Raw genomic sequence first — 12028 nt, 5'->3', positions numbered from 1 at the left:
GAGAGGCTACCACAAGCTGGATATTAAGTGTTAAAAAGAATTACAGGGCTTCCCTGGTGGCGCAGTGGTTGAGAGTCCACCTGCCAATGCAGGGGACATGGGTTCGTGCCCCGGTCCGGGAAGGTCCCACAAGCCACAGAGTGGCTGGGCCCGTGAGCCATGGCCGCTGAGCCTGAGCGTCCGGAGCCTGTGCTCCACAAGGGGAGAGGCCACAACAGAGAGAGGCCCGCGTACCACAAAAAAAAAAAAAAAAAAAAGAAAAAAGAATTACAAAATACAGCCTGTGGTTGAATCAGAACATCAGCCTCATTCCTGGATGTCTCAACAATTGTTTCTTTAAGGAATCTAATCTTTAATCTTTTAAGAATTGGATTCCACAGAATGTGTGCAGAGTATGTCTTTAATTCACCTTCTCAAAAACTCAAGATGGCCATGCATTAGGTAGCATGACAATGAACTACACATGTGCCCAGTTTTGGTCTTCCTGTAGGTTTTAAGTCTCTTAGTGAGCATGCCCCGTGAGGGATAGACCTGGGGTCAGCCCTGTCCTACTCTGTGTTCCCCGTGCCCAGCTCCGGGCCAGGACATCATGCACGCCCAATAAATATTTGTTGAGTACATAAAGGAACACATGGACAGCCTTACTTGAAATAGGTCACAGTGTGTTTTAGATTTGGAATATGAGTTTAGTAGACACCAATTCATTTCTATCATATCAGAAACACATGCCTTTTTGCTTACCTTCAGTGTCATTAACTTTTTGTAATTGAGGATTATCCAAGATTAAAACTTTTCTTCCTGTTTTTAGTTGTTTCTTACCATATATATATATGTATATATAGAGAGAGCAAGCTATGCACATCTGTTGACTTGATTCATTTATGTGAGGTTTTTTTATCCAAAGGTGGCCAGAAAATAAGTGAAACTTATTTTAGTCTTTGGCAGCTGACTAATGGAAAAGTTGAAACTAAAATGCACTTACTTAGCAAAAAGGGACATGCTCAGTATACCAAATGAGTGTGAATATGCAAGTTTCCATTTACCAAATGCTAGCAGCACACCTTGTCCCTCTGGCTCCTCACCACAGTTCTGGATGGAAGCTTAGGTTTTCAAAATCCCCATTTTTATTAAGGGGAAAACTGAGACTTTGATCAAGCGACCTCCCAGTAGCTCATAGCTAATGTGTGTTTTACCCATTAAAACCTAGACAACTTCCTCCAAATTCATTACACTCTCTTCATGATAACACTGCTGAGCGTTATAAGTTATTTATGATGTTTTCTTCATCTATCTGATACCCATGATTTTTTAATAAGCACAAATTTTCTATATATAGTTATAAATTTGTTTTAATACTACTTGCCTATGATGCTGTTTTAAAACTATAAATCAGATAATTTCAGTCTTCATCTTAAAAATCTGATGTACTTCTAAGTACATCGTACTTAGAAAAAAATCTAGACATCTTACCTGAGCCTGGACGTTGTTTACACCTTGGCTGTCATGTCATGTGTTTCCTCCTTCCACTCACTCTGCTTGGCCACATTGGCCCTTGAATATACTAAGCCCACTCCTGTCTCCAGGCCTTTCTACTTACTGTTCATTCTGCCTGGAACTCTTGTCTCCAGTCTCTCTTTGGCTAATACTTTTGTATCTTCCCATTTTTTCCCCAAATGTTACCTCCCCAGAGCAGCCTTCTGATCACCTGATTCAAGTACCACCCGTGTGGGTTACTGTGCTTGTCTTCCCAGTGCTTATGCAATATGAAATTTTCCTCTCATTTATTTACTGGTTTATTTTCTGTTCCTCCCACTGCCCCACATACTCATTTGTTCTAAGAAGATAAGTTCTAAAGGGCAGGTCCTTCATTTGTCTTCTCCACTACTGCCTTCTGGGTCTAGAGCAGTGTGCAACACACGGCAGGCACTTGATAAATAATTGCTGGATAAATAAATATCTGGATATCAGTTCATCCTAATTAGCTCTCAAATCTCCAGTTTTTAAATTATCTTTATTTTGTGGGTAAATTTATGCAGGAGACGTGGAATGACACCAGTGTTTTTTTGTTATCTAAAATTATGCCAACGTCCCAGAAATGTCTTTAGATGAGTACAAATTTAATCTGTTACCAGACAGAGAGGGCAGACTGTTCTCCTTCTAGCTATAGGTTTTGGGGCTCACACGTGGGAAACTGGTGTGGGGTTCTGCTAAGTGGGGAGTTGCCGCAAGTGAGGGACCGCCTCCTTTTCTCTGGAATTCCTCCTGAGGATGTTGTATGTCATCCATAGATGAAACGTGACCATTTCCCAGCAGACACCCGCTTCCATTTTCCTTTTATTCCCACCTAGTGTTAATATTCTCACATTGTATTTAGATAGTTTTTTATTGGGTTTTGTTTGTTTTCTGTGGTTTGTTGTTGTTATTGTTTTGTGCTTTGATGATACATACTGAAGCTGGACTTTCTAAAGCACCAAGCTGCAGTAGGCTTTCCAAACGGGGCTGCAAACTAGCTGTGCATGTCTCTGGGGAAGGCTTCACACCTGTTTGGGGCTCAAGTTTTTCTTCTATAAAAATGGTAGAGTGAATACATGACCTGTCTCTGCAGGACAGGAGAGTGAGGGAACAATGCATTTCAGAAGGTTCATAAATAATAAAATATTAATATCATCACCATTACTTTAAAGCATGTCATCAATAAATATTTATTGAAAATATTTATATTTTAATAGATAGGAGGGCAACAGTGGTTTTTAATAAAATTTCAAGTGAATAAAATATCCTTGACTCATGCTCATAGCTGTTTTGTTGAACTTCTTATCTGATTCTAATATATACAAAAAATGTCCTCAGTTTAATACAGAATACAAGATAAGCAGGTGGTGGGCATTTCTACAATGTGAATTCAATGTTATCTTTTATTGCCATGTACTGTAAACTGTGTATGGAACCGGGGCAATGTTTACATGAAAAAATACAGCTGCCTTGATCTTGAAAATATCCCAAATATTTAAGAGCACTGTGGCTTTTTATCTTTTAATTTGTTGTTAAACATTTGGATAGACATCATAGTAATTTTTTTGGTTGCTCTTTTAATTAAGGTCTATCATTAAAATTTTTTTTACAACTTCACGTGACAGGAAAGGTTTCTGCTATATAACTATAATTCTACAACGGATGAATATAATGAAGCATTTAAAACTGTTTAAAAATCTAAACATGTATAAAAGAGGAGTTGATGGATCCATTGTTACTAAAAATAGTACAATTCTTAGATATAGAAGACAAAATGGGTACCTCTTTTAAAAAAGATTCTTAATTTATGAATTTTTTTGTAGGGTATTTGTTATTTTTGTTTTACTTTGGATAATTAGAAACAAAGTTCAGGGACCTGATATAATGGTATTTTATTTCATTAGAAAAAGCTAAAAGTATTAGAGTAAGTAGTTGATCTAGAATGCTGTGAATTGAATTAGTATATATAAATACTTATACACAGATGTAGAGAACCATTTATAGAGAACTTATTATGCACCGGGCTCCGTGCTAGCGTCTCTCATATTTTGTCACATTTAAGCCTCACTGACACCTATGCAATTGCTACCATTGTTTCTCTATGACAGTTGAGGAAACTGGTGTTAATAGACTTGCCCAAATTAACTCCCCTGATGAGTGACCAAGCTGGACTTTGGATTCAGCCAGTTGGACTTCAGAGCCAGTGCTGTCACTCCCCTCTCTCAGCTCCTCATCAGTTTGTCCACAGGTATTAAGAGGGACATAGGCCCACACGTGTTGATAAGGCATGCTCTGCAGTGTAAATTATTTAATCTCCATTATGCATTGCTAAGTGGAAAAATAAGGTGTAGGACAGTGCATATGATATGCTACACCTGTCTTTTTTTAAAAAATTACAAATATCTTTATACATTTTCTTTGGAAGTCTTTAAGGTTACCTTCAGGGAATAGTCTAGGGCCCCGTGGGATCCTGGTGACAGTGAAACTTAAGTTTTACTGGATATCCTTTTGGTTCCTTTTGAATTGTCAGCACTGCTGTTGGTTGGCAACCTCAGGATTTCCCAGCATGAAATTCAAATCTGGTCCCCAGACACGGAAGGCAAGGAGAGCCCGAAGAAAGAGGCAGATAGCTCCAGATTTGTAGGTGGCAGGGTTAATAAGCAAGAGAACTTACATATATTGCTTGTCTTGGGCGGCTGAAAGATGAGGAGAATCTTGCCAGAATCTTAAAAGTTTATACAGATGCTTTAACTGGGTTCAGTAGATATTCAGTCCAGATGGTCTCAACAGCACACTACTATCTCAAGGCTGAATGCTTGACGATGGCTCCCACTGTGGGAATAGTGGACAGAACGTACATTCCTAGGACAGGGGAGAGGGTGAAGTGCCTCCGACTGCCTGGGGCCAGCTTGGGTTAACCGGCAGTCATATCCACGCAAGGACCTTTTTCAACAGTTGTGCACAAATACTATTTAAAATGACACTGTTAAGAACTAATGAGAAAAGTAATGTATGTTAAGAATTTTGTACATTTAAAATCTGCTTTGGAGACATCATATCTATCTGTTTATTTTGAATCACGTGCTATGGGATGTTAACCCTGCCAGAGAATGTGTTGATTCAGGGATCTTGGGAGCTGGGCCTGACTGTACCACTAATCAGCTCATCATCGTCAGGCTTCAGTTTTCTAAACTGTAAAATGAGAAGAGTGAACAAGTTGCTTTCTAACTTGAAAAACCAATAATTCCAAAATAAGCTATATAAAAGCACTTTTTGAGAAGATTATAAATTCATGGTTAAAATTAAGTGCATTCATGAAAGGAGCACCATCTTGGCTCTCAATGGGCCAAAAGGCACTACTTTTTTGTGTCTACACTGGGTGTTACCTCTTGGTGGCAGCATTTGGAATTGCAGTGAAAGTGACCAAGAACAGGCAATTCTTAGTGCAAAACCAGAAATATCCTGTCTGTTGTAACCATTGTAGTGACATTTCTCAATATATCAATACATAGAGGTGTCAAAGTAAAATACAGGCTGAATTCAAGACTAATTATTCAACTATTTCAAAGAATCTTTTGTTACTGGTTTGAAGAAATCTATCAAGCATAGGTTCTTCAGAATTTACTATAACCTTAGATTGCATGAATGGTAACAGAGTTTGGCAGACTTTTTGGTGAAGGGCCAAATAGTAAAAATTGTTTGCTGTTTGGGCTATAGGTTCTCTGTTGTAACGACTCAGCTCTGCTGTAATAGCACAAAAGCAGCAGTAAACAGTATGTAAATGAATGGACAGGGCTGTGTTCCAGTAAAACTTGTTTACAGAAACAGGCATTGGGCCAGATTTGGTCCATGGCTCATAGTTTGCTGACCCCTGAATTATACTAAACCCCTGCCTAAGTTTCTCTTGCCATGTGTCCTGAGATAAATTACCTGATCTTCTCGCCTCTAATTCCCTAATGTAAGAATAAATGCTTCCATTCGACAACCCTGTACCTTCAATAATTCCTTTATGAATAACCTAGTTGGCAAATGCTACAATTCTACCACATCACCCTGATGCCAACCCTATTTTCATTTTACAAGTTGCCTTCCTTATTTCTTTTCACTCTGAACTGATATTTCCTGAAGACAAACAGTTATGGTTGTTTCTCTTGCATTCCTTTGCTTGTATTACCATTTTTACGTGATTTCAACCTTTACCCCGAAAACGTTTTGCTCACATATCTTTTATACCTAGGGAATTGTGGTCAGCCTTGTTTAAAATCTTCAGGATATGACTGGTTAACCTCCTGCTAAACATATTCTTTCCTTTCTTAAGTGAAGCTCACCACATTTAACAAGCCACGCTCCTCAAAGAGCAAGAGGGTCTGGAAGTAGAATTAGTCTTGGCAAATCATTTGCAAAGATAGATGTTGGTCTCTGAACTTAGTGCATCCCTGGAGAGACCCCTGCCTTAGCCAGGAGAATTGGGAACGAGCCTTGCTGTGTAGTAATACCTGGCTTCAAAACTAGGCACTTCTCTCCCAGCCTCAAACCAGCTCACATTTTTGTCCTTTCCTCTGAAGCTCCTCCCAGCCTCCATCCTTTCTTTTCCCCCAACATTTCCAAATTCTAAAACTTCACCTGCCACAGACAAACTTGGTGTTGGCACAGCTCTTCACTTGGATGCATGAAGGCTCATAGATTAGTGAGATTTACTACATGCTTTAAATTCGCTGCTTTTCCTATTTAGCAATTTAGTTGTAGCCTCGGATAAAGGAGATTTGTGTGATCCATCTTGCTTTATGTCTCACTTGACATTCTGCCTTTTTCATGACAGGTTGCTGAATGCTATAAAGCCAGGACTTGTTAAAAAGATCAATAGATTGCCAACCCCCATTGCAGGATTGGTGAGTATCCAGAATTGAGATTTATCTTCCAATATTCCTTTGCTCTAACCTAAGGGTCATGACGGTGCCATTTATTACAGTTTTCTCCTATATTCCATGTGAATGAGAACGCATTGAAGCCATTAAACTGAGAGGTCACTTAAAAATGAAAGATTGCAGTTATGCCTAAATGGCATCTTAATCTTTGTTTGTATTTTTCCCATGAGTGATAAGGATGACATTCATTCTTAAAGAGGTAGGTTCGTTTTGGGGTGAGAGGCTGGTAATTCGGCTGACCCCAGGGGAGGAAGGCAATTGTAATTACGGTTTTCTCATTTTCAGTTCTTCTCTACATTCCTTTGGAATGAAGGGGAGAAGAAGTAGAGAGAAAGAAATTTCATGTTGAACGAGCAGGACTTTCATGATAAATTGCTGTTTTCAATCTTAAAAATCTACCTGCATTTAAGTACCACATTTGTAGACCAACTTTCTAAAGACATAATGGACACAGGTGATTCTAAGGTCGTCTGGAGAATTGTTTGAGCAAATCCCTGGGTCTTCTGAACCTACCCATCTAAACCCAGTAAAACTCAAATGTTCACATGTAGTCAGATGCAGGATTTTTTTCATGCCTTGATATGTTTCATAATTCTTGACACTAATTGTAATTTCTTAATTATCGTTACCTTGTAGTAGTAAGAAGAAAAAGGTGGAAGATCAAAAGACAAACAAATCTTAGTTCTGGAAAGAACAAGGTGCATGCACATGAGCTCACACACGAGCCTTCACACGCACGAGCACGTGTACAGACACATGTGTGCACAGAAAGCTGAGGGCGTATGTGGCCTAGTAACAACGCAGTCTTTCCATCGTGACTGCCTTCTGTGCATGTGGTCTTCCAGAAAACAATTAGAAAAATGTCAGGAATTTAAGCAGGTTCATCCTTAGACCTTTGATGATTTGTTAAACAGTTTCGTAGTCATATCACGATGACTAATTGAAATTTGATGCACACCAACAAAAAAATTACGTTTGAGAACTGTGGGCGTGACGTAGTTAGGTACATGGTTTCAGTGAGTTGAATAAAATGGATTTTTTTAAATTGTAAGAATTGCTATTTCTGCAGATGCATTTTAGTTGCCATGCTGGTTGGTAGTGCATTGGTGATTAGTCGATAAAAGTCTTTCTAATTTCATTTGTCAGAATCATGTAACCAAGTAAATAATACATACATAGATAGATAGTTAAATTTGGAAGGAATGGATTTGAATAATTTTATTTAAAAATCTATGTATGTATATTATATATTATATATGTGAATGTGTACATATATTAGTTATTTTAAAACTTTTTACTAAAACCATCTCTTCCAAATGTTAAGGCCACGGCTTTAATGATGCTAACAAATGGCTCTTTGGCCCCAAGCCTGTGGAATCTCCAGACCTTGGAGGTCTGGGATTTATTGTTATAAGAGCAAAACCTGCAGCATGAAGTCAGGAAGGCTCCAGTGAAATCCACATGAGCAGAGACAAACAGCCCTCAGTCCAGAAGCTAAGGAGAAAAGGGTTTTTTTGTTTGTTTGTTTTTGCGGTACGCGGGCCTCTCACTGTTGTGGCCTCTCCCATTGTGGAGCACAGGCTCCGGACGCGCAGGCTCAGCGGCCATGGCTCACGGGCCTAGCTGCTCTTCAGCAGGTGGGGTCTTCCCGGACCAGGGCACGAACCCGTGTCCCCTGCATCGGCAGGCGGACTCTCAACCACTGTGCCACCAGGGAAGCCCGAGAAAAGGGTTTTTGAAACATTAATTTAAAGTGTGAATCGTAAATAATTTTACAAAATTAAGGGTTTGAGACTCATGCATTAACTTTATGTTGGATTCTTACAGCAGATCAAGTGTTGTTCTTTACCTATTGCCTCTACTTTGGGACAGGCAGGCAATGTGATTCAAGAAAACCAGCGGATTTCTGCTTGATTTACTCCCATGTATATCCTTGACTTTTCTTTCTTCTCTTTTCCTTTTTCATTTGAATTTCCTTTCCATTTTGTCCTTTCCATCATTCCTCCTTTTTCTTGCTCTTGCTCTTTTCCAACTAATAGTTCCTCACTTACCCCCTCCTATATCACTTATATTTTCTTTACTCATTTGTTATTGTGATATTGTGATTTATAATAAGCAATATATATTTGGGCTTTGTCTGTTTCTGGCAGAGAGCACCTAAAACCCTTGGAATTTCCTAAGAGATAGGAACAATGGGAGCATCTTTTGTTATAATATTTGGTCTTTTGTCATCAGTTCCTGAAATAGCTCCAGTTCTATAAAGGTGAAGGAGTATCTTGTTCTTTATAACAAGCTCCTTTCAGCCCCACCTGAATGAGGCAACTTTTGGAAAGCCCCAAGGATGGGACCTGGTTGCCAGGGGTACCAGCCTCATGATTAGAGAGTTGGAACTTTCAGTCCCACCCCACTGACCTCTGGGGAAGGGAGAGGGGCTGGAAGTTGAATCAGTTGCCCATGGCTAATGATTAAATCAATCATGCCTATGTGATGAAGCCTCCATAAAAAACCCAAAAGGACATGGTTTGGAGGGTTTTCAGATCGGTGAACACATGGAGATTCCAGGAGAGTGGCGCACCCAGAGAGCATGGAAGCTCTGTGCCCCTTTCCACATACCCTGCCCTATATACCTCTTCATCTGGCTGTTCATCTGGATCCTTTATAATATTCTTTACAAAAAACTGATAAGCATAAGTAAATGTTTCTCTGTGCTCTGTGAACCACTCTAGCAAATTAATCAAATCCAAGGAGGGGATCTTGGGAACCTCTGATTTATAGCTAGTTAGTCAGAAGCACAGCTACCAATCTGGACTTGAGACTGATATCTGAAGTGGGGGCAGTCTTAATGGGACTGAGCCCTTGACCTGGGCCATCTGACACTGTCTCCAGGTAAATAGTGTCAGAATTGAGTTAATTTCTTGGTGATGTTGAAAAAAAACACACAACGGAGTTATCTTTAGACCAAAAAAATACTTATCTATGTATAGTTAATTACTGCCCATTCACTCATGATTCCTAAATCTACAGATCTGGTCAAATTCTTTTTTCCTCTCCTCCAATTACCTTCAGATCAACATTTCCAAAATCCAGCGCACTAGTTGGGGTCCCAACAAGAAACAGAACTACCACCCTTCTGTTCCCTTCCCCCATCCTGTTAATGTTCTTCCAGAGTTTGCTCTTCAAATCTATTGTCTGCTTCCTTTCTACTCTCACGTTCTTGTCTGTTTTCATGACCTCAACTCTTTACAGGATGACCCAAGTCATCACTTCTCACCAAGTTTTTTCTCCTGAACTCCAGGCCTCTTGTTCTGTGTATTGGACAGCTCCATCTGGATGTCCTACCAGCACCTTGAACTGAACATATTAAAATTAGACTTAAATGACCACTCACACCCACCAGTGTCAGTAAAGGCATCATAAACATGGACTTGTCCTAGTTGAGCTGTCAGAGAATATGGCAACTTTCTTCATTCTGTCTACTTGTCTGCATTTCCTTGGCCACTAGGTAAGGCGTAGAGCCAGTCTTCCTCATCTCTTGCCTGGATTATTACAGTCAATTCATAGGTCCTCAAATGTTATTCACTGTCATGTATGAAGCCTTTTCTCATGACACTTCTTATGAATATGGTACTCTCTCTCTGCTCTTCTTGACTAAATCCTATTTATGTATCAAGACCCAATGCAAAATCACCTCCTTTGTGAAACCTTTAGTGTTTATGGTCCACGTGATCTTTTATTATAGAATGCAGTTAGCATCTCCTGGTTTATGAGAAAATGAATTACTATATTAGAGACATAAAAGCTGCACTGAAGTATGATTTGGGGAGTAAGACTTTTGAATAACTATTGTTAACAGTTCAAAATTCAAGGTGTGTAAATGATTTAGTATTCACATTCAAGCACTGTAGCTTTAAGATCACACAAATAGTAAAAGTCCATGCTCACACTTACCAATGCCTTTAATGGGTGCAGTGATATCAGGTGTCCTAGTGATGTACTAGGAAGTCACAGCATCACCTTGATGGAGTGTCTGCCAAAATAATTAGCCTAATCCAATTCTGAGGAAACAATCAGCCAAGTCCAAATTGACGGACATTCCCATAAAACATCTGGCTTGCATTCCCTAATTCTGTCAGTGTCATTAAAGACACATCCCCATCCCCTACAACTGTTGCAGATGAAAGGTGGCTAAGGAGATATGACAGCCAAATGCCATGTGTGATCCTTGATTGAGAAAGAGTAACTATAATAGACATTACTGGGATGGTTGGGGAAATTTGAGTGTAGATTGAATATTAGATAATAGTGTTTTCTCTGTGTTGATTTTCTTTTACATGATAACTATTTTGTCTAAGGTAGTTGTAGTAACAGGGGAATATTCTTGATGTTAGATGTACGTAAGCTACAAATAACTCAATTTCGTTTCTTTTTATGGCTGAGTAGTATTCCATTGTATATATGTGCCACATCTTCTTTATTCATTCATCTGTCGATGGACACTTAGGTTGCTTCCATGTCCTGGCTAATGTACATAGTGCTGCAATGAACATTGTGGTACATGACTTTTTTGAATTATCGTTTTGTCAGGGTATATGCCCAGTAGTGGGATTGCTGGGTCATATGGTAGTTCTATTTGTAGTTTTTTAAGGAACCTCCATACTGTTCTCCATAGTGGCTGTATCAATTTACATTCCCACCAACAGTGCAAGAGGGTTCCCTTTTCTCCACACCCTCTCCAGCATTTATTGTTTCTAGATTTTTTAATAATGGCCATTCTGACTGGTATGAGGTGATATCTCATTGTAGTTTTGATTTGCATTTCTCTAATGATTAATGATGTTGAGCATTCTTTCATGTGTTTGTTGGCAGTCTGTATATCTTCTTTGGAGAAATGCCTATTTAAGTCTTCTGCCCATTTTTGGATTGGGTTGTTTGTTTTTTTGATATTGAGTGAATGAGCTGCTTGTAAATTTTGGAGATTAATCCTTTGTCAGTTGCTTCATTTGCAAATATTTTCTCCCATTCTGAGGGCTGTCTTTTCGTCTTTTTTATGTTTTCCTTTGATGTGCAAAAGCTTTGAAGTTTCATTAGGTCCCATTTGTTTATTTTTGGTTTTATTTCCACTTCTCTAGGAGGTGGGTCCAAAAGGATCTTGCTGTGATTTATGTCATAGAGTGTTCTGCCTATGTTTTCCTCTAAGAGTTTTATAGTGTCTGTCCTCACATTTAGGCCTTTAATCCATTTTGAGTTTATTTTTGTGTATGGTGTTAGGGAGTGTTCTAATTTGATTCTTTTACATGTAGCTGTCCAGTTTTCCCAGCACCATTTATTGAAGAGGCTGTCTTTTCTCCACTGTATATTTTTGCTGCCTTTGTTATAAATTAGGTGACCATATGTGCGTGGGTTTATCTCTGGGCTTTCTATACTGTTCCATTAATCTATATTTCTGTTTTTGTGCCAGTACCATACTGTCTTGATTACTGTAGCTTTGTAGTATAGTCTGAAGTCAGGGAGCCTGATTCCTCCAGCTCCGTTTTTCTTTTTCAAGATTGCTTTGGCTATTCGGGGTCATTTGTGTTTCCATAGCAATTGTG

General features: G+C 39.1%; 1 protein-coding gene across 8 annotated transcripts in view; it reads left to right on the top strand.

The window, feature by feature from the left end:
* Positions 1-12028, top strand: part of LIMCH1 (LIM and calponin homology domains 1) — a 340048-nt gene that overhangs the window by 152959 nt on the left and 175061 nt on the right. For all 8 annotated transcript variants that reach the window (XM_081248348.1, XM_081248345.1, XM_081248346.1 and 5 more), the window contains exon 3: positions 6332-6401. In XM_081248348.1, coding sequence (XP_081104474.1) covers positions 6332-6401 — 70 coding nt within the window. The remainder of the gene's footprint in view (positions 1-6331; positions 6402-12028) is intronic.

The sequence above is a fragment of the Mesoplodon bidens genome (assembly GCF_964165515.1).
Source record: "Mesoplodon bidens genome assembly, chromosome: 1".
Classification (NCBI taxonomy): Eukaryota; Metazoa; Chordata; class Mammalia; order Artiodactyla; family Ziphiidae; genus Mesoplodon; species Mesoplodon bidens.
This window is presented reverse-complemented; position numbering and strand designations above follow the sequence as displayed.